This window comes from Thalassophryne amazonica, chromosome 2, assembly GCF_902500255.1.
Source record: "Thalassophryne amazonica chromosome 2, fThaAma1.1, whole genome shotgun sequence".
In the NCBI taxonomy this organism is placed as follows: domain Eukaryota; kingdom Metazoa; phylum Chordata; class Actinopteri; order Batrachoidiformes; family Batrachoididae; genus Thalassophryne; species Thalassophryne amazonica.
Genome location: NC_047104.1, coordinates 68,203,529 through 68,226,213, shown reverse-complemented (window position 1 = coordinate 68,226,213; position 22,685 = coordinate 68,203,529). Strand labels below are relative to the sequence as shown.

The 22,685-nt window shown below is 41.4% G+C and overlaps 1 protein-coding gene across 4 annotated transcripts in view; it reads left to right on the top strand.

The window, feature by feature from the left end:
* Window positions 1-22,685, top strand: part of LOC117525361 (tropomyosin alpha-1 chain-like) — an 86,461-nt gene that overhangs the window by 28,483 nt on the left and 35,293 nt on the right. For all 4 annotated transcript variants that reach the window (XM_034187209.1, XM_034187223.1, XM_034187228.1 and 1 more), the window contains exon 3: window positions 11,757-11,874. In XM_034187209.1, coding sequence (XP_034043100.1) covers window positions 11,757-11,874 — 118 coding nt within the window. The remainder of the gene's footprint in view (window positions 1-11,756; window positions 11,875-22,685) is intronic.

Sequence of the window (22,685 nt, the reverse complement as noted above, 5' to 3'; positions counted from 1 at the left end):
GTTCCCTAATGCCATATACCAACACAGTGCAGAGTAGCTACCTAAACTCTGTAAGTGAGATAGAGTATCTCGTCAATAGTTTTACATCCTCATTGAAGACAACTTTGGATGCTGTAGCTCCTCTGAAAAAGAGAGCTTTAAATCAGAAGTGCCTGACTCCGTGGTATAACTCTCAAACTCGCAGCTTAAAGCAGATAACCCGTAAGTTGGAGAGGAAATGGCGTCTCACTAATTTAGAAGATCTTCACTTAGCCTGGAAAAAGAGTCTGTTGCTCTATAAAAAAGCCCTCTGTAAAGCTAGGACATCTTACTACTCATCACTAATTGAAGAAAATAAGAACAACCCCAGGTTTCTTTTCAGCACTGTAGCCAGGCTGACAGAGTCAGAGCTCTATTGAGCCGAGTATTCCTTTAACTTTAACTAGTAATGACTTTCTTTGCTAATAAAATTTTAACTATTAGAGAAAAAATTACTCATAACCATCCCAAAGACGTATCGTTATCTTTGGCTGCTTTCAGTGATGCCGGTATTTGGTTAGACTCTTTCTCTCAGATTGTTCTGTCTGAGTTGTTTTCATTAGTTACTTCTTCCAAACCACCAACATGTCTATTGGACCCCATTCCTACCAGGCTGCTCAAGGAAGCCCTACCATTATTTAATGCTTCGATCTTAAATATGATCAATCTATCTTTATTAGTTGGCTATGTACCACAGGCTTTTAAGGTGGCAGTAATTAAACCATTACTTAAAAAGCCATCACTTGACCCAGCTATCTTAGCTAATTATAGGCCAATCTCCAACCTTCCTTTTCTCTCAAAAATTCTTGAAAGGGTAGTTGTAAAACAGCTAACTGATAATCTGCAGAGGAATGGTCTATTTGAAGAGTTTCAGTCAGGTTTTAGAATTCATCATAGTACAGAAACAGCATTAGTGAAGGTTACAAATGAACTTCTTATGGCCTCAGACAGTGGACTCATCTCTGTGCTTGTTCTGTTAGACCTCAGTGCTGCTTTTGATACTGTTGACCATAAAATTTTATTACAGAGATTAGAGCATGCCATAGGTATTAAAGGCACTGTGCTGCGGTGGTTTGAATCATATTTATCTAATAGATTACAATTTGTTCATGTAAATGGGGAATCTTCTTCACAGACTAAGGTTAATTATGGAGTTCCACAAGGTTCTGTGCTAGCACCAATTTTATTCACTTTATACATGCTTCCCTTAGGCAGTATTATTAGACGGCATTGCTTAAATTTTCATTGTTACGCAGATGATACCCAGCTTTATCTATCCATGAAGCCAGAGGACACACACCAATTAGCTAAACTGCAGGATTGTCTTACAGACATAAAGACATGGATGACCTCTAATTTCCTGCTTTTAAACTCAGATAAAACTGAAGTTATTGTACTTGGCCCCACAAATCTTAGAAACATGGTGTCTAACCAGATCCTTACTCTGGATGGCATTACCCTGACCTCTAGTAATACTGTGAGAAATCTTGGAGTCATTTTTGATCAGGATATGTCATTCAATGCGCATATTAAACAAATATGTAAGACTGCTTTTTTGCATTTACGCAATATCTTTAAAATTAGAAAGGTCTTGTCTCAGAGTGATGCTGAAAAACTAATTCATGCATTTATTTCCTCTAGGCTGGACTACTGTAATTCATTATCAGGTTGTCCTAAAAGTTCCCTGAAAAGCCTTCAGTTAATTCAAAATGCTGCAGCTAGAGTACTGACGGGGACTAGAAGGAGAGAGCATATCTCACCCATATTGGCCTCTCTTCATTGGCTTCCTGTTAATTCTAGAATAGAATTTAAAATTCTTCTTCTTACTTATAAGGTTTTGAATAATCAGGTCCCTTCTTATCTTAGGGACCTCATAGTACCATATCACCCCAATAGAGCGCTTCGCTCTCAGACTGCAGGCTTACTTGTAGTTCCTAGGGTTTGTAAGAGTAGAATGGGAGGCAGAGCCTTCAGCTTTCAGGCTCCTCTCCTGTGGAACCGGCTCCCAATTCGGATCAGGGAGACAGACACCCTCTCTACTTTTAAGATTAGGCTTAAAGCTTATAGTTAGGGCTGGATCAGGTGACCCTGAACCATCCCTTAGTTATGCTGCTATAGACTTAGACTGCTGGGGGGTTCCCATAATGCACTGAGTGTTTCTTTCTCTTTTTGCTCTGTATGCACCACTCTGCATTTAATCATTAGTGATTGATCTCTGCTCCCCTCCACAGCATGTCTTTTTCCTGGTTCTCTCTCTCAGCCCCAACCAGTCCCAGCAGAAGACTGCCCCTCCCTGAGCCTGGTTCTGCTGGAGGTTTCTTCCTGTTAAAAGGGAGTTTTTCCTTCCCACTGTCGCCAAGTGCTTGCTCACAGGTTGGTCGTTTTGACCTTTGGGGTTTTTACGTAATTATTGTATGGCCTTGCCTTACAATATAAAGCGCCTTGGGCCAACTGTTTGTTGTGATTTGGCGCTATATAAATAAAGTTGAATTGAATATGACTTTCATCCAGTCATCCACAGTCCACGATTGCTTTTCCTTAGCCCATTGTAACCTTGTTTTTTTCTATTTAGGAGTTAATGATGGCTTTCATTTAGCTTTTCTGTATGTAAATCCCATTTCCTTTAGGCGGTTTCTTACAGTTCGGTCACAGATGTTGACTCCAGTTTCCTCCCATTCGTTCCTCATTTGTTTTGTTGTGCATTTTCGATTTTTGAGACATTGTTTTAAGTTTTCTGTCTTGACGCTTTGTCTTCCTTGGTCTACCAGTATGTTTGCCTTTAACCACCTTCCCATGTTGTTTGTATTTGGTCCAGAGTTTAGACACAGCTGACTGTGTGAACAACCAACATCTTTTGCAACATTGCGTGATGATTTACCCTCTTTTAAGAGTTTGATAATCCTCTCCTTTGTTTCAATTGACATCTCTCGTGTTGGAGCCATGATTCATGTCAGGCCACTTGGTGCAACAGCTTTCCCATGTGTGATCACTCCTTTTTACACTCAACAAAAATATAAACGCAACACTTTTGGTTTTGCTCCCATTTTGTATGAGATGAACTCAAAGATCTAAAACTTTTTCCACATACACAATATCACCATTTCCCTCAAATATTGTTCACAAATCAGTCTAAATCTGTGATAGTGAGCACTTCTCCTTTGCTGAGATAATCCATCCCACCTCACAGGTGTGCCATACCAACATGCTGATTAGACACCATGATTAGTGCACAGGTGTGCCTTAGACTGTCCACAATAAAAGGCCACTCTGAAAGGTGCAGTTTTGTTTTATTGGGGGGGGGATACCAGTCAGTATCTGGTGTGACCACCATTTGCCTCATGCAGTGCAACACATCTCCTTCGCATAGAGTTGATCAGGTTGTCAATTGTGGCCTGTGGAATGTTGGTCCACTCCTCTTCAATGGCTGTGCGAAGTTGCTGGATATTGGCAGGAACTGGTACACGCTGTCGTATACGCCGGTCCACAGCATCCCAAACATGCTCAATGGGTGACATGTCCGGTGAGTATGCCGGCCATGCAAGAACTGGGACATTTTCAGCTTCCAAGAATTGTGTACAGATCCTTGCAACATGGGGCCATGCATTATCCTGCTGCAACATGAGGTGATGTTCTTGGATGTATGGCACAACAATGGGCCTCAGGATCACGTCACGGTATCTCTGTGCATTCAAAATGCCATCAATAAAATGCACCTGTGTTCTTCGTCCGTAACAGACTCCTGCCCATACCATAACCCCACCGCCACCATGCGCCACTCGATCCACAACATTGACATCAGAAAACCGCTCACCCACACGACGCCACACACGCTGTCTGCCATCTGCCCTGAACAGTGTGAAACAGGATCCATCCGTGAAGAGAACACCTCTCCAACGTGCCAAACGCCAGCGAATGTGAGCATTTGCCCATTCAAGTCGGTTACGATGACGAACTGGAGTCAGGTCGAGACCCCGATGAGGATGACGAGCATGCAGATGAGCTTTCCTGAGACGGTTTCTGAGAGTTTGTGCAGAAATTCTTTGGTTATGCAAACCGACGACCTTGGAGGTGAACATGCTGGATGTGGAGGTCCTGGGCTGGTGTGGTTACACGTGGTCTGCGGTTGTGAGGCTGGTTGGATGTACTGCCAAATTCTCTGAAATGCCTTTGGAGACGGCTTATGGTAGAGAAATGAACATTCAATACACGAGCAACAGCTCTGGTTGACGTTCCTGCTGTCAGCATGCCAATTGCACGCTCCCTCAAATCTTGCGACATCTGTGGCATTGTGCTGTGTGATAAAACTGCACCTTTCAGAGTGGCCTTTTATTGTGGACAGTCTAAGGCACACCTGTGCACTAATCATGGTGTCTAATCAGCATCTTGATATGGCACACCTGTGAGGTGGGATGGATTATCTCAGCAAAGGAGAAGTGCTCACTATCACAGATTTAGACTGGTTTGTGAACAATATTTGAGGGAAATGGTGATATTGTGTATGTGGAAAAAGTTTTAGATCTTTGAGTTCATCTCATACAAAATGGGAGCAAAACCAAAAGTGTTGCGTTTATATTTTTGTTGAGTGTAGATGCAGACTAATGAGCAGATCTGATTTGATGCAGGTGTTAGTTTTGGGGATGAAAATTTACAGGGTGATTCCATAATTTATTCCTCAGAATTGAGTGAGTCCATATTTTTTTCCCCTCTGCTTGGTCTAAAAAAGTAACCGTTACTGACTGCCACAGTTATTTTTCCTGATTTCTTATAGTGTTTCTTAAAGCCAGAAAGTTGCCATTTGAAATGACTTTAGTTTTGTGTCATGTCTGTGATCTGCTTTTTTCTGCAAAATTAAACAACTGAATGAACATCCTCCGAGGCCGGTGATTCCATAATTATTGCCAGGCGTTGTATATGGATTTGAATCATGTGTGATTGCATCAGCCAAGCTTGAACCTTCGTGCGCATGCGTGAGTTTTTTCACGCCTGTCGGTTGCGTCATTCGCCTGTGGGCAGGCTTTGAGTGAGCACTGGTCCACCCCCCTCGTCGGATTTTCATTGTCAGGGAAATGTCTGAATAATTTGGGGCTTTGCTGCATCAAATGTTTCCAGAAACTGAGAGCCAGGTGGACACCATTCGCTAAACTCAGATGGCTTTCAGGGACGATTTTATGGGGATCACACAGATTGAGTGTTACAGCCGGTTTAAAGACCGCCCACAGGGGCTGAGGGCGCGCCGCGTTCCGAGCGGCGATTGACAGGCTCGTCGTCTGACTACCACAGAAATGGCAGAAGACGTGGACATCAAGACTTTTTCAGCATATTCCACTATTACAGGAGTTTTCCTCATGGAAAGAGGAGCGGAGGAATGTGCCACCGTGCTGCGAATGGCGCAGGACAAAACCACAGGAATTTGAGTGTCGGGACGGAGCCGCATGGCGCAAAGCTTTGATGAAGCCTCACAGGACATGTTCTGGCATATCCAGCTAATCCACAATTTCTCATATAGTCACATGACTGAAAAGCCACCGAAAGCCATCTGAAAACCGTCCTGTGAGACCAACACGGAGGTGGTTTTTTGCCGCACTCCTCCGCTCCTCTTTCCATGACCAAAAACTCATGTAACAGTGGAATGTGCTGAAAAAGTCTTGATGTCCACGTCTTCTGCCATTTCTGTGGTAGTCAGTCGACGTCCCGGATCAACACAGTGTTCAGTTTGGAAATGATCTGGTCGTTTGAGCCTGTCAATCGCCGCTCGGAACGCGGCGCACCCTCAGCCGCTGTGGGCGGTCTTTAAACCGGCTGTAACACTCCTCAATCTGTGTGATCCCCATAAAATCGTCCCTGAAAGCCATCTGGCTCTCTGTTTCTGGAAAAATTTGATGCAGCAAAGCTCCAAATTATTCAGACATTTCCCTGACAATGAAAATCCGACGAGGGGGATGGACCAGTGCTCACTCAAAGCCTGTCCACAGGCGAATGACGCAACCGACAGGCGTGAAAAAACTCACGCATGCGCACGAAGGTTCAAGCTTGGCTGATGCAATCACACGTGACTCAAATCCATATAGTTTTTGAAAAAAATAAAAGGTCCGTTACTTTTTGGACAGACCTCGTATTTTGAACTGTCACAGGTTTGTTGGTGTCAGAGGACTTAAAACTTCTGTGTCCTGTTTTGCATTAAATGGGAACAAAAAGGGACACTTGCACAAGTAGGGGGAAAAAAGCCCACATACTGATTCAGATTTGCTGTCTCTACATAAAGTGCACTGGGATTGCTGTCTTAATTTTACTGTTTTGCAGATGGAGCATATTTGCGTATTAACCTCTTTGTCCTGATGCAAACTATACATGCTTATTCAAATGCTACCTTGGGTCTTTCAGAGATTAAGAGTAACGCGCACAAAGTCCACTGAACCATGAAAATAGAAACTATGCATGAAAATGGCCCTGATTCCTATAAATGCGATAATTTCTTAAACCTCTTGATTTAAAGCTGAAAGTCTGCACTATAAGCACATCTTTGTTTTATTTTGGCTCCATTATGGTAGTGCACAGAGGCATAATTTCAAAATGGTCACTATCCGCATACTTGTGGACCTGGTTGTACATGGGTGTGTGGATTTGTAAATGCCATTTTTGTCAAAGTTTTAGGCGGTCTAAAACATGTTTTGAGTTGAGGTAAGTGTCTGACGCAGTCAGAAACTAACACAGTGCATATACTTGCATGTTTTCATTCTGTTCTTTACCTTCACAATTGGTGATAAACTGAGATGTAGTGAATGGATGATCACACATTGTGCTGAAAAATTATATAACCGCAAAATACGACAGACTCCGGACTGTTGAACAACTGAAGTTGTACATCAAGCAAGAATGGGAAAGAATTCCATAGGTGTGCCGGGGGAAAAAAATCAATTCACATCTGAATCGCGATTATTAAGATTCTGAATCGATCCAAAATGTCCAAGAATCAGTTTTTAAAAAGCAATTTTTGTTAAACATTTTCTTGCTCACTTGCTGTGTGTACTGTTTGTCAGGCAACAGCCTCTGTACTACAGCATCCCCGCGAGAGGAGGGTCCGGCGTGCTTCAAACATTCGTGAGCCGCAGCTTAGCATGGTGGACGAAGAGCTAATTCAGCCAGCACCCTCTTTAATGAAGGCAAAAGTTTGAGCGCATTTTGGATTTTATTTGCTACGTAAGGAGCTTGACATGAGTTATGCAGTGTGCAAAATCTGCAAAATGAAAGTTAAGTACTTCTGAAACACTTCAAATCTGCAAGCCCACAAGTGACGCCATCACCCAGAGCTAAAAGAAGCAGAGCAGCGGTCTCTGCCGACTACTGACCAGCACATATTCCATCACTTCACTAAACTGCCAGCCAGCTCTGAACGAGTAAAGCAGATAAGTAAATTTACATCTTTAGAATCACTTGATTAACCTTGTGAAGCTGCATTTTCTTAAACATAAACATTTTTTAAGTAATATAACTTTTTCTCAGAGCTCTTTCAATCGAAAATCGATTCGGAATTGAATCGTGAGTTGTAAGATTCACATCCCTAGAATTCCACTTACAAAGCTTCAACAATTAGTGTCCTCAGTCAGGAAAGGTGATGTAACACAGCGGTAAACATACCACTGTCCCAGCTTTTTTTGAAATGTGTTGCAGGCATCCATTTCAAAATGATCAAGTATTTGCACAAAAACAGTCTGTCAGTTTGAACATTAAATATCTTGTCTCTGTGGTCTATTCAGTTGAATATAGGTTGAAGAGGATTTGCAAATCATTGCATTGTCTTTAAATTTCACACAACGTCCCAAGTTCATTGGAATTGGGGTTATAGCATAATTTGGATTTTGAGCACACTTTCAACAGTTTTCTTAAAAAAAAAAAAAAAAAAAAAAAAAAAATCATACTGGAATAAGTGAATGTCAAACTGAAGTGTCATGATTCCTATTAAAGTAGACCTGCATTGAAATAAATGTGGTCAGATTTCAGAAAGAAATAGCTATGTATTTATAAGACCCTTGTGAATGCAGTAAAGTAAATCTGTAAGCCCAAATTTGTAATTCAGCGGAGAAATCTTCGTTTAAAAATGACATTTGCAGCTAAAATTTAGCCCTCTGTGAAAACAGTTTGTACAGCCGTATCATTTCCATGACGTCAGGGACAAGACGACGCGCTCCAGCCTTCAGTCCGATCCCGCACTGAAATTGATTTTATCTGTTAGTAATGTTACTTATACACGTCCTGGTTTCAACATCCAAAAGTAAGCTGCAATGAATGTGAGATACAGATCTGTGTGCTCAGATCAGCAACGACATCGACAGCGGGCGCTGTTCTTCCTCTCCCGCTCTCTGCCTCCGCTGCGCTTAAGTCTGCGGGCTCGTTAACCGCCGACGCGGGCCACTCACACCGCCCGTGTCTGCTTTGCAGCCGGCATCACCTCTCTGTCTACTGAATGGAGCTGCAGCACACTTGGCACAAGTCCTGAGATTACGCTCGCTGTTTTAATGCGAAGCGGCCGGTACACCTGTTGCTGCAAGGACAGACTTCTTGCTGCAAAATCCACCGCACGTCTCGGCAATCGGAGCCCCAGAGCTCCATGGACGCTGAGAGAGGTTTATATATTTTTTAATGACTGGGATTCTTTGCGGGTCTCGCCTCCATATCCCGCGATGGTACCGGAGGCGAAAGACAGTAGATTTTCATTGCGACACCACTCAATCAAATGGGCGTATGGGGAAAAAGTCCCCCAAAGTAATTTTCAAGCACAAATAAAAGAAATGTGTACTCACCAAACGTGCCACAAGACAATATGAAGTTTTAAAAAAGTAGATCCTTCCGTATAAGACAAGAAAAAGGTGCAGATGCAAACTGATGTAAATCCACAAATTACAATTGGCGCAATGCATGCTGGGAGAGAGTCTTGTCCGTGACGTCTCGGCAGCGTCCATGATGAGAGGGACAGTTTGCAGAGGGCTAAATGTTAGCTGTAAATTTGTCATTTTCAAATGATTTCTCCGTTGAATGACAGATCTGGGATTGCAGATTTACTTTACTACATTCAGAAGGATCTCATGTGTAAATGTAAGTCATTTTTTGTTCAAAAAATCTGACTGCATTTTTTTCAATGCAGGTCTCCTTTAAGGACTCGTTAACTGGAATGTTACTCAAGCTTTTTTGTTTAATAATATTCAAAGCATGTGAGTACACTAGGGTTTTGGTTCCGTTGTCAGCCACCTAATGGTCCCCCCTGCCTTCACTGGGCATGTGTCATTTCAGAGCATCAGCAGCAATTTACTGATTATCACCTCATTTCTGCTTAAACCTGTACTCATTCATGTATCTCAGCAACATATATCTGAAGCTTTTATACAACAATCCAGATACAGTTGTATGCAGAAGTTTGGGCAACCCTGATAATTTTCATGATTTTTCTTTATAAATCACTGGTTGTCTGGATCAGCAATTTCAGTTAAATATAGCAGACAAACAGTGATATTTAAGAAGTGAAATGAAGTTTATAGGATTTACAGAAAGTGAGCAATAATTCTTTAAACAAAATTAGGCAGGTGCATAAATTTGGGCACCTCAACAGAAAAAATACATCAGTATTTAGGAGATACTCCTTTTGCAGAAATAACAGCCTCTAAACGCTTCCTATAGCTTCCAATGAGAGTCTGGATTGTGGTTGAAGGTATTTTGGACCATTCTTCTTTACAAAATATCTCAGGTTTGTTGGTTTCTGAGCATGGACAGCCCGCTTAAAATCACTCTACAGATTTTCAATAATACTCAGGTCTGGGGACTGAGATGGCCATTCCAGAACATTGTACTTGTTCCTCTGCATGAATGCATTAGTAGATTTTGAGCAGTGTTTAGGGTCGTTGTCTTGTTTAAAGATCCAGCCCCGGCACACCTTCAACTTTCTCACTGATTCATGAACATTGTTCTCAAGAATCTGCTGATACTGACTAAAATCCACGTGACCCTCAACTTTAACAAGATTCCCAGTACCTGCACTAGCCACACAGCATGATGAACCACCTCTAAATTTTACTGTAGGTAGCAAGTGTTTTGCTTGGAATGCTGTTCTTTTTCAGCCATCCATACTGCACCTTATGTCCAAATAGCTCAATTTTAGTTTCATCAGTCCACAGCACCTTATTCCAAAATGAAGATGGCTTGTCCAAATGTGCTTTAGCATACCTCAAGCTACTCTGTGTGGCGTGAACGCAGAAAAGGCTTTCTTTGCATTACAGCATCTCCTTGTGCAAAGTGCGCTGTATAGTTGAATGATGCACAGAGACACTGCAGCAAGATCATGTTGTAGGTCTTTGGAGCAGGTCTATGGGTTGACTGACTGTTCTCACTATCCTTTGCTTCAGCTTAGGAGATTTTTCTCAGTCTGCCACTTTGGGCCTTAATTAGTACTGTGCCTGCGGTCTTCCATTTCCTCATTGGAAACTGACAGCTGAAATCTGAGATAGCTTTTTGTATCCTTCTCCTAAACCATTACGTTAAACAATCCTTGTTTAAGTCATTTGAGAGTTGTTTAGAGGCTCCCATGTTGCCACTCATTAGAGATGCAAAGAGGGGAAACATTTGCAAATGGCCACCTTAAATACCCTTATGATTGGATTCACCTGTGTAAGGAGGCCAAGGGTCAGTGATCTTACCAAACCAATTTTGTGTTCCAAAAATTAATGCTACATGTAATCAAATTAATAAAATGACAAGGGTGCCCAAATTCATGCACCTGCTGAATTTTGTTTAAATAATTATTGCACACTTTCTGTAAATACTAGAAACTTCATTTCACTTCTCAAATATCTGTCTGCTAGATGATACATTTAACTGAAAGTTCTGATCCAGGCAACCAATGACTCAAATCAGGAAAATTATCATGGTTGCCCAAACTTTTGCATACAACTGTAAATTCAGCATTATTTCCGTAAGATGGGAGAGTGATCAGAGTGCACAGCAGCATGTCTGAGTCTGCCTCTTTTCACCCAAAGGGAATAATGTGATTTTTTTTTTTTTTTTTTAAACCATCAGATGACAAGGTACAACCTCTTAAATCATTCTAAAATCACTGACGTTTCAAAATTGCGTAGCAGCACGTCAGACTTAGATGTGCTCTGATGGGTCCCCAGTCTTTTATTAAATAATGCTGAATTTTTGTGGAAATGATTGTTGTACAAAAGCTTCAGATATGTCACTGAGGGAGATGACTGGAGTGCAGTTTTAAGCAGAAACGAGGTGATAATCAGTGAATCACTGACGCTCAGAAATGACGCATGCGCAGTGAAGGCAGGGTGGATTGACGCTTGGGGGGGCTGTTTGGTTGGTGACATCAGGTTAAGTTAACTTCACATGAGATGTTTTTGGATAGATTAATTGTTTTGTGGTAATGTGTTTACATGATAGAGAATTGATGCATCAGTTTTTTTTTTTTTTTTTTTTTTCAGTAGTTGCTTGTATGTCTAATTATTGCATGCACTAATAGACAAATGGACTAGTGACTGTAAAGGGCCTGATTTTATCGGAGATGTAAATTTTGTTGACCATCTGCATAGTCCTCGTATGTGAGCTCCAGACCACTTTTGCTGGGCATCCACACAAACCATGTGTGCTAAAACATGCTTTCCAGCTTACAATTACAAACTTGTTCTCATGTCGTGATCATAATACTACTGGCTTTTTGTATTTGTGTGTGTCAAAACTCATTCCAGAGGTATGAAGGTCATTGAGAACAGAGCAATGAAGGATGAGGAGAAGATGGAGCTTCAGGAGATCCAATTGAAAGAGGCCAAACACATTGCTGAGGAGGCAGATCGCAAATATGAGGAGGCAAGTTTCCCAGCCATTAACAGCAGTCTGAGTTTTTTTTTTTTTTTAATTTCACGTATCAGGATTGACTGAAATGTTCCATCGCCAAAGCAGTTATTTCAATAACAAGCAAGATGTAGGAAACAAGTGTCGTGGTCCTTTTTTTCCGGTCGTCTCAGGATGTCTTCTTTAGATAGCACAAACTAACTGCAAGTGGTTTGCAAGAAAAGGACACAACACTTTGGAATAATTCAGCCTTAAGCAAGATAAAATGCACAGAGTTTTTAAGTTTATTTAAGCCTTCGACACAGAGCTTATACAAACTGAGTCCTCTAGAGAGACTGAATATGCGCCGACTGCGCTCATGTATTTATTGGAGACCCACGGGCATCGCTCCTCCTTCGACTTTATTTATTTTATTCCCAAGACATGGTTTTCTATTGGAAGCGTCCTCTAGTGAACCCTAAGCAGGTGTTAGGCCATTATTTCAATGTGACAAACGCTCCCATTAAAACTTGAAGGATTTACAACTGATTTTTTTAAAAAAACACCTTCGGCCACAGGTGCAGCTGGCCTGAGGCCCCCTGCACCTGGCCTGCGGGCTCATCACTGCTGGGATATCAGCCAACTCACCTGCCAACTTGGAAAGTACCTAAGAGGCCTTGGAAAGTACCTGACAGACCGAATGACTAATAGAGCCCTTTTTTGGGTTGAACACCTGCTAGTTCAGCCAGAGGACATATAGTTCAGATCAGGACACTTGATAGTTCATCATAGTTCAAATAAGGACCTAAAAATTCTTCTACACAAGCTTTTCACAATTTATATCTCTATTACATACAGTATTTAATGCTGGCACAATCATATTATAACAAGCATATTGTCTTTAAACCAAAATGTAGTCCAAAATTTCAAGATGCACATAGAACCTTTATTATTTAAGATATACGAGGTCTGTTAGAAAAGTATTGGACCTTTTTGTTTTTTTGCAAAAACCTGATGGATTTGAATCACGTGTGCTTGCATGAGCAAATCTTGAACCTTCGTGCGCATGCGTGAACTTTGTCATGCCTGTCGATTGCAGCCTTTGTGTGAGGTGTGTAGTGTGCTCGGCGGATTTTCATTGCAAGGAAAAAGACGGAACGACTGGAGCAGCGCCGCATCAAATTTTGCCAGAAACTGGGCGACAGCCAGGTGGAAACCATTCGGATGATTCAGATGGCTTTCGGTGACTTTTCAGTCGTGTGACTATCCGAGAAATTGTGGAAGAGGTGGGCATGTCACAGCATGTCCTATGAGACTTCAACACGGAGGTGCTTTTGCTCCGCCGTTAGAAGCACCATGAATTTCACCGCCACTCTTTTTATTTCCAAATCTTCTGTCACAGTGGAATGTACCGAAAAAGTGCTGATGTCCACCTCTTCCGCAATTTCTCAGATAGTCACACAACGGTCCCGCATCACCACAGCGTTCACTTTGGATTGATCTGGTCATTTCAGCATGTTGATGGCCAACCGGAGCGTGGCTCGCTCTCCACCGTTGTGCGGCCGTCTTTAAACCGGTTGTACCACTCCTTAATCTGTGTGATGCCCATAGGATCGTCACCGAAAGCCGTCTGAATTATCCAAATGGTTTCCACCTGGCTGTCGCCCAGTTTCTTGCAAAATTTGAAGCGGCGCTGCTCCAGTCGTTCCGTCTTTCCTTGCAATGAAAATCTGCCGAGTGCACAGCACACATCCCACACAAAGGCTGCTTACCAGAAAATGATGCAATCGACAGGCGTGACAAAGTTCACGCATGTGCACGAAGGTTCAAGGTTTGCTCATGCAAGCACACGTGATTCAAATCCATCAGGTTTTTGCAAAAAATAAAAAAATCTGATACTTTTCTAACAGACCTCGTAGTGCCTGTTTCATGCAAGTGCTATGTTAAAGATTGGCAGCAGATGTCACCATATTTAAAGGACATGCCGTATGGGTTTTTAACATCCCAGTTAGCAAGACAACATAAAAGTACTCATGACTGTAAATCTCTCTGCACGCATGTGCTAGTAATTAGTGATCTCTGTATTTCATTCCTCTCACTCTGAGCACTAGCAGGTGCATTTCCGGAAAATGTCACTCTACAATTCTCGGCATTTTTCGGTATGTTGTGTACATTTTAGAATGAGCAGAAATCTCCCGATGACTGATGGAGGGAGACGAACCTGCTCCATCTGAAAACGAAGCTTCTGAGCTGCTATTCGAAAGTGATGGCTCACATTTACAAACAGATGACACACTTCATCCTGAAACGCTTAACTTTTTCAATGTGTTGGATTTTGGAACCTAAGTGTAGTGACGCACTGTTTGTGTGGATGCTGTCTGCTGAAGCTGTGGACATGGATGTGGGACAATACATGACGCTGTTTTTAAGACTCCCTAGACATGGAGATGGATTTGTTACATTGGAAAAAGTCAGCATATATTATTTCCAGGAGTTGCTGGACATTATTTACACAATCGTGAGAGGACTGAAGGCAGAACTGCAGCTGGCGATCACACGTGTGCTTTGATCATCTGGAGTGTGGTGTGTGGTGTGTGTGTGTTTTTTTTTTTTTTTTTTTTTTTTTTTTGAGTGTGAATTTGGAGCTGGAATGTGTGTGTGTTTGTGTTGTGCAGCTGATGAGAGGCTCCTGCACCTGTGAATGTGTGCACCTCCTGTGCTCTTAGCTGCTGTTTTATAGCATTTCACAACCTTGAGACTCAGAAGCAGCTGACTTTTCAGTAATGATTCAATTCATTTTTCGGAAAATCCGTGCTCGGCGGTGGACAATATGAGATGAGACTTATTGTCATCAGTGCAACAACGAAATTACGTTTACACTCCAGTTACCTCAGACAAGATACCACAATTAATCCACAATTATTACATGTTTACCATAATGACACATCAGAATTAAAGACAACACATATACATTTGACATTGTTTATGTGCGCTAAACTTGAAGCAGTCCGTCATCCAAATTGAGGCAAAGTGGGTGAAGGCCGCAGCAGGAGGGGCCCATGCCACCCAGCTTGGGGGGTTGAAGGCTGCAGCAGTAAAAACGTGCTGCCTTCTAGGTGGCAGGGAAGAAGCCAGGGTGAGGGGAGTGGAGGGGGGGGGGGGTAATGGGGATGGAGGGAGGGAGACGTGTCGTCTGCAGATGAGTCAATTTTCTCTGTGTGTGTATAAAATCTGACGTTACTAGGCAACAGCGGGGGGGTTAGATAGATGAGAAAGGGGAGCCGAATTCCCTCACCAAGGCTGTAGATCCTTCTGGGGGAAGAACAGGGTATTTGGCCTTGTGGAGCTGATAAGGCTGCCATGTTGTTAGGCAGAGAGATGCAGAATTCCATTTACTGCACCTTTGACAAGAGTCCAAATTTATGAAGAATATTCTCCTGTCCTCAGCAGTACATTCCTTTGCAATGCAGTGTATATCCTCCAAGATGATATCCATTTTGCATTTTGAGTTCAAGCAGTCTGAGATTACACAGCATTGCCCAAATCATTAATCATGATGGACTGATTAGCGGACGAGATTCTGGAAGCAGCCGTCTTGCTAATATTTCTGTGGGTCAGTGCAGTGCACAAACCAATCAGCGCGAAACCTCCCACTATAAAGTGAATAAAAATAAATCCTCAACGTCTTCCACAGATAGTGGAGCCAAGCATGTCACACCTCGTCTCTCTCAGGCGTCGAGAGCGTAGCCTGCTGAGTAGGTTCCTTCAGGGCACGCAGGGTCCTCAAACCCTGGTTTCCTTGCCGAAAAAATGGTGTCAATAGCATTGAGATACCAGCCGATCAATTCCAATTTGTTTAATCCAAATCTTAATTTGAAGAATTCAGTCTGGTGAAGCTGGGACTTTGAAAGTCAGAGCAGAGATGCAGAAAGGAGAGGGGAGGAATAATGTGACCATCCTTGCCAGAGTCCCAAGCTTTGTGGAGCCAGATCCAAATCCAAAGCTGTGTGGAAATTTGCAGCTACCCATGGCTTAAAACCCTTGACTGTGGAAGAAACGGCTTGGCTTCAGTTCAGAAACAGCAGAGAACAAACAGCACTTGAGGTTTCACAGATGTGGTTTCTCTCCGGTATCTGAAAATGCCGTATGTTGCATCGGTATTTTCCAATACTTGAATTACGTTTGTATCGGAGGTCTATACTGGATTGGCTCAGTCTCAACCTTAGTTTTTTAAGTGTTCTCACTAGCTTTTACATAATCAGGGTTGGGAGGGTTACTTTAAAAATGTATTCCGATACAGTTACCAGTTACCTGTTGAAAAATGTAGTCAGTAACGTAATCCAAGTACCATAATATTAAAGTAATGTAATTTGATTACTTTCAGTTACTTCTGGATTACTCCAATATCAAATATGTTAATACAGACAAAAGAAACTAAATAGAAAGTCTTGACCACATAGTACAGTTTATTAAGCAAAAATAAAGCTGTTTCTTTTACATGGAATGCTCTGTTTTACTTCAGATTATGAATTAAGAGCGCCACAGTATTGTTTTAAACACACCGTGTTCACCTGTTCAGTTTTCAACAAAAAATGCCAAACAAATGAAGGATAATGAAAACTCAGACGTGTGCGGATGAATTTGTAATTAAAAGTGGCTTGCAGAACAATATACAAAACAAAAAAGTCTACTACGAGGGCTGTCCGTAAAGTATAGGTCCTTTTTATTTTTTTCAAAAACTACATGGATTTCATTCATATGTTTTTACGTCAGACATGCTTGCACCCTCGTGCGCATGCGTGAGTTTTGCCATGCCTGTCGGTGACGTCATTCGCCTGTGAGCACTGCTTGTGGGAGGAGTCATCCAGCCCCTCGTCGGAATTCCTTTGTCTGATAAGTTGCTGAGAGACTGGCGCTTTGTTTGATCAAAATTTTTTCTAAACCTGTGAGACACATCGAAGTGGACATGGTTCGAAAAATTAAGCTGGTTTTCAGTGAAAATTTTAACAGCTGATGAGAGATTTTGAGGTGATTCTGTCGCTTTAAGGACTTTTCACGGTGCGAGACGTCGTGCAGCGCTCTCAGGCGGCGTCATCAGCCTGTTTCAAGCTTAAAACCTCCACATTTCAGGCTCTATTGATCCAGGACCTCGTGAGAGAACAGAAGTTTCAGAAGAAGTCGGTTTCAGCATTTTATCCGGATATTCCACTGTTAAAGGAGATTTTTTTTAATGAAAGACATGCGGACGGGTCCGCGCGTCGGGACGCAGCCGGCGCGGCGGCACAGGAAAAACACCTCCGTGTTGATAACCATTTGTTAAAATCCAGTTGGCTTTTGATGGCTTTCAGTGGAGTGAGTATATGAGAAATTGTTTATCAGCTGGAGATGTTCCAACTTGTCCTCAAGGCTTCCAACAGAGGTGTTTTTCCTGTGGTGGAGCATCGCGGCGGCTGCGAGCCGACGCTGCAATCCGCCCGCACGTCTTTCATTAAAAAAATCTCCTTTAACAGTGGAATATCCGGATAAAATGCTGAAACCGACTTCTGAAACTTCTCTGTTCTCTCACGACGTCCTGGATCAACAGAGCCTGAAATGTGGAGGTTTTAAGCTTGAAACAGGCTGACGCTGCCTGAGAGCGCTGCGCGACGTCTCGCACCGTGAAAAGTCCTTAAAGCGACAGAATCACCTCAAAATCTCTCATCAGCTGTTAAAATTTTCACTGAAGACCAGCTTAATTTTTCGAACCATGTCCACTTCGATGTGTCTCACAGGTTTAGAAAAAATTTTGATCAAACAAAGCGCCAGTCTCTCAGCAACTTCTCAGACAAAGGAATTCCGACGAGGGGCTGGACGACTCCTCCCACAAGGAGTGCTCACAGGCGAATGACGTCACCGACAGGCGTGGAAAAACTCACGCATGCGCACGAGAGTTCAAGCATGTCTGACGTAAAAACATATGAATGAAATCCATATAGTTTTTGAAAAAAATAAAAAGGACCTATACTTTACGGACAGACCTCGTACTTGTTCAGTAAATTCTCACCATGTTTAACATATCAGTCCACTTATTGAACTTTCAAAATAAGAACAGCATAATGAAAACCATTAAGTAAATCTGTCAGTAAGGAGGCGTGATCGTCATTTTAATTCCGGGCAAGTTGGTGATTTGCGTGCATAGAAGTTCAAGAAACAGATGGAATATGCCGGAAAGCTGACCATGTTGGCAAAGCCACAAACGGAGGAACAAGGGAGATATTTCCTTAAGTGGTTTTGGTTCTTCTTGTCACTTTGTCTGTGGTATTTGGATGATAAACAGCTGTATGTTTCCTGCCGTGTCGCCCGATGACACGGACCATTAACTCTTCACTTATGTCTAGTTGATATTTTCCACTGCTAGACCAATGTCTAGTTAAAATACTTGTCGTTAGTGATTAAAATTGATAAGACTGGGGATTTTTTTTTTAATTTGCACCTTAAAATAATGAGATTATAATGACTGTGCCACTCACAGTCACACCCACACATAGAGATGTGTACACACACCACTGACTTCATGAATGAAACTCGGTCAATAAAGGATAATTGTGTAAAAATGTATTGTAATGGTTTTAGGAGCTGCACTGCATTGAACAGCAGCTGCAGCAGGATGCCTCAGCTCAGCAGCTTGAACAGCGCAGATCCGTGTGACTTTTAACACTAATATTTTGGAGTGTGTGTGTGTGTGTGTGTGTCAGAGTAAGTTTAATACTTTCCTGACATAATTTAATGTAATTTAATTTTACTGGCTCAATATCCAGGTCAAAATGGCATTTTTTTAACGTATTTTTCTGAGTGTTCAGTTACGGATCTCCATTGAAAATGCATTAACATTCGGGTACTTCATCAATATTTTGCCTGGTTAGGAGACGTCATGTCGCTGTTCATGTAGGGACGGTACAGCAGCCCAAGTCCCTTCATCATGTCCAGAACGCTGGGGAAGTTTGTTGAGTGGGCAATCTCATTCTGGGTTACCAGTAGATGGCCCTCAGTGAGGCAGTCGGAGTCCATGGACATTAAGTCAAGACTTAAAACCTATTTTTATTCTTTCTTATGAGTAGTTTTTATTTTGTTTTATTCTTTTACTTCTGTTTTTAATTAGGTATTTGATTTTTTTATTTATTTATTTTAATTTTTTATGTTGAACTGTTCTGTGTGAGGCACCTTGAGATGGCTTTTGTTGTAATTTGGCGCTTTATAAGCTGATTAAATTGAAATTAAACAACATTTTGAGTCTTAAAGTAAATATATCTGAAATTGGTTACTGGATCCATAAACTCTACATGGTGGATCCTTGATCTCTGGACATAAACAGAAATAAAATCTTAGTTTTTGTCAAAAGCATTTCCTTTGACATTATTGGCATGAATGTATTTAGCTGAGCTCTTGCAGCTGCACTGCAGGTCAGGTTTATAAAGAATGCAAGACGTCTCATTTTGGGGAGAAAAAACGTTTGTCGACTGTAGTTTCTGTATTGCAACGTTTGTAAGCGGTGTCATTTTATTTAAAGCGGTGATTCGTTTTGAAGTTATTAATTCCGAGCGGAGTCAGAGCCGCGCAGCGTTTAAAGCTGACAAAACGGAGGCCGATTCTCGTTTCTTGACTGCAACAAGACCAGAGTCCCAGTTAGATTTTAATCCACACAAAAGTGACTCATGATATTTTAATGGCTTTCAGAGGGGTTAAGAAGTGGACTTACTGCTTTTGAAGAGCCACGAGCCATTGAATCGAAGCATTGCTTTGATTCACGCTTCAAACTGGAGTCGCGCTGCAGAAACGGTTGATTACAGACGCTGTATTGAAAATCGTAACAGTCCAAAATAAGCATAACGGTGCAAAATTATAGCGTAACGGGCCGTAACGCAAGTTTGCGCTAGCTACGACCCTGGATAATATCATAAAATGCATTAAAATTGTAATCCCCATTTTTACCTGTAATCTGAATACGTCTTTTTTTCTGTAACTGTAGCGGAATAGTTACCTTTTTTTTTTGTATCCTAATTACGTAACGCCGTTACATGTATTCCGTTACTCCCCAAGCCTGTACATAATATATGAGAAACTTATACAACCCCTGGCAGAAATTATGGAATCACCGGCCTCGGAGGATGTTCATTCAGTTGTTTAATTTTGTAGAAAAAAGCAGATCACAGACATGACACAAAACTAAAGTCATTTCAAATGGCAACTTTCTGGCTTTAAGAAACACTATAAGAAATGAAGAAAAAAAATTGTGGCACTCACGGTTACTTTTTAGACCAAGCAGAGGGAAAAAAATATGGAATCACTTAATTCTGAGGAAAAAATTATGGAATCATGAAAAACAAAAGAACGCTCCAACACATCACTAGTATTTTGTTGCACCACCTCTGGCTTTTATAACAGCTTGCAGTCTCTGAGGCATGGACTTAATGAGTGACAAACAGTACTCTTCATCAATCTGGCTCCAACTTTCTCTGATTGCTGCTGCCAGATCAGCTTTGCAGGTTGGAGCCTTGTCATGGACCATTTTCTTCAACTTCCACCAAAGATTTTCAATTGGATTAAGATCCGGACTATTTGCAGGCCATGACATTGACCCTATGTGTCTTTTTGCAAGGAATGTTTTCACAGTTTTTGCTCTATGGCAAGATGCATTATCATCTTGAAAAATGATTTCATCATCCCCAAACATCCTTTCAGTTGATGGGATAAGAAAAGTGTCCAAAATACCAATGTAAACTTGTGCATTTATTGCTGCTGTAATGACAGCCATCTCCCCAGTGCCTTTACCTGACATGCGGTCCCATATCATCGACTGTGGAAATTTACATGTTCTCTTCAGGCAGTCATCTTTATAAATCTCATTGGAACGGCACCAAACAAAAGTTCCATCATCACCTTGCCCAATGCAGATTTGAGATTCATCACTGAATGACTTTCATCTAGTCATCCACAGTCCACGATTGCTTTTCCTTAGCCCATTGTAACCTTGTTTTTTTCTGTTTAGGTGTTAATGATGGCTTTCGTTTAGCTTTTCTATATGTAAATCCCATTTCCTTTAGGCGGTTTCTTACAGGTCAGTCACAGACGTTGACTCCAGTTTCTTCCGATTTGTTCCTCATTTGTTTTGTTGTGCATTTTTGATTTTTGAGACATATTGCTTTAAGTTTTCTGTCTTGACGCTTTGATGTCTTCCTTGGTCTACCAGTATGTTTGCCTTTAACAACCTTCCCATGTTGTTTGTATTTTGGTCCAGAGTTTAGACACAGCTGACTGTGAACAACCAACATCTTCATCATTGCGTGATGATTTACCCTCTTAAGAGTTTGATAATCCTCTCCTTTTTCACTTGACATCTCTCGTGTTGGAGCCATGATTCATGTCAGTCCACTTGGTGCAACAGCTCTCCAAGGTGTGATCACTCCTTTTTAGATGCAGACTAACAAGCAGATCTGATTTGATGCAGGTGTTAGTTTTGGGGATGAAAATTTACAGGGTGATTCCATAATTTATTCCTCAGAATTGAGTGATTCCATATTTTTTTTTTTTTTTCCTTCTGCTTGGTCTAAAAAAGAAACCGTTACTGACTGCCACAATTTTCTTTTTTTTCCTGATTTCTTATAGTGTTTCTTAAAGCCAGAAAGTTGCCATTTGAAATTACTTTAGTTTTGTGTCATGTCTGTGATCTGCTTTTTTTTCTACAAAATTAAACAACTGAATGAACATCCTCCGAGGCTGGTGATTCCATAATTTTTGCCAGGGGTTGTATAAATACGTAGCGGTTTTGAAGAGACCGGTGACTGACGTCACTGTGTAGCTCTATTCTGATTGGCTGTCACTCAAATACAAAACGGATCAGATTGAAACAGAATGTGACTTTTTAACCTCTTAAAATACATCAAAGTTAACCATCTTTGAACTTGTCCAAGGTTTGTGTCCCAAGAATTTTTTCCTGTCAATTTCAAGAGTCTGGCACTGATAGAACTGGACTTATGCTGAGCACGGATGGATGAAAAGCCTTCACAATACCCGATGCCCATATTGGATAGCCTCAGGTAAAAAGAGATGCACATGACTGTGTTTGAAACAACATACTGCTATTGAATTCCTTACATGACTGACTTTTGTGCATCTGTGGACATTAATCAACGAATGACGGTCTGACTATAACGATGCCTGAGTGGTGTCAGTACAGTAAGTAGGTGGGCAGGATTTTGAAGGGAGAAAATCCAGCCATAAGTCTACATGAGCAGGCTTGAAGTGGGCGCCCCATAATAACCTCTGATGCACAGCATTGAGTGTGGGTGAACGAGCGCCAACTGATGGGTGATTCTTTAACTACGGGCACTATTGGCCTTGTAAATGTAATTTCCACCACACCATTGCCTTACAATATAAAGCTCCTTGGGGCAACTGTTTGTTGTGATTTGGCGCTATATACATGTGCTCTGATGTCACTGTTTATCTCCATAGAAACTACCCAAACAATCTTTCATACAAACTGTTTAAAGGGACATTAGTGTTGTGGTGGAAATTACAGCAATAGTGTGGGACAACTGCATTGTTTAAAAAAAGAAAAAAAAAATCACAACAGTTGTATGACATTGAATACCTCAATTATGTTTTGATTATTTTACTGATATTAGAAAAAATGTTTCTTTACCATTCATTTTTATCATTGAAGATCAAAATTCTGGGTGTGGGACAAGCACAAAACGGCAATATTTGCATATAATGATGCTGACAAAAGGTGAAAAAGTCATCATAGACTACTAGAACAAATTTTTTAAGTTTCATTGTAAAGATAACTATAAAAGTGTGAAATTTCC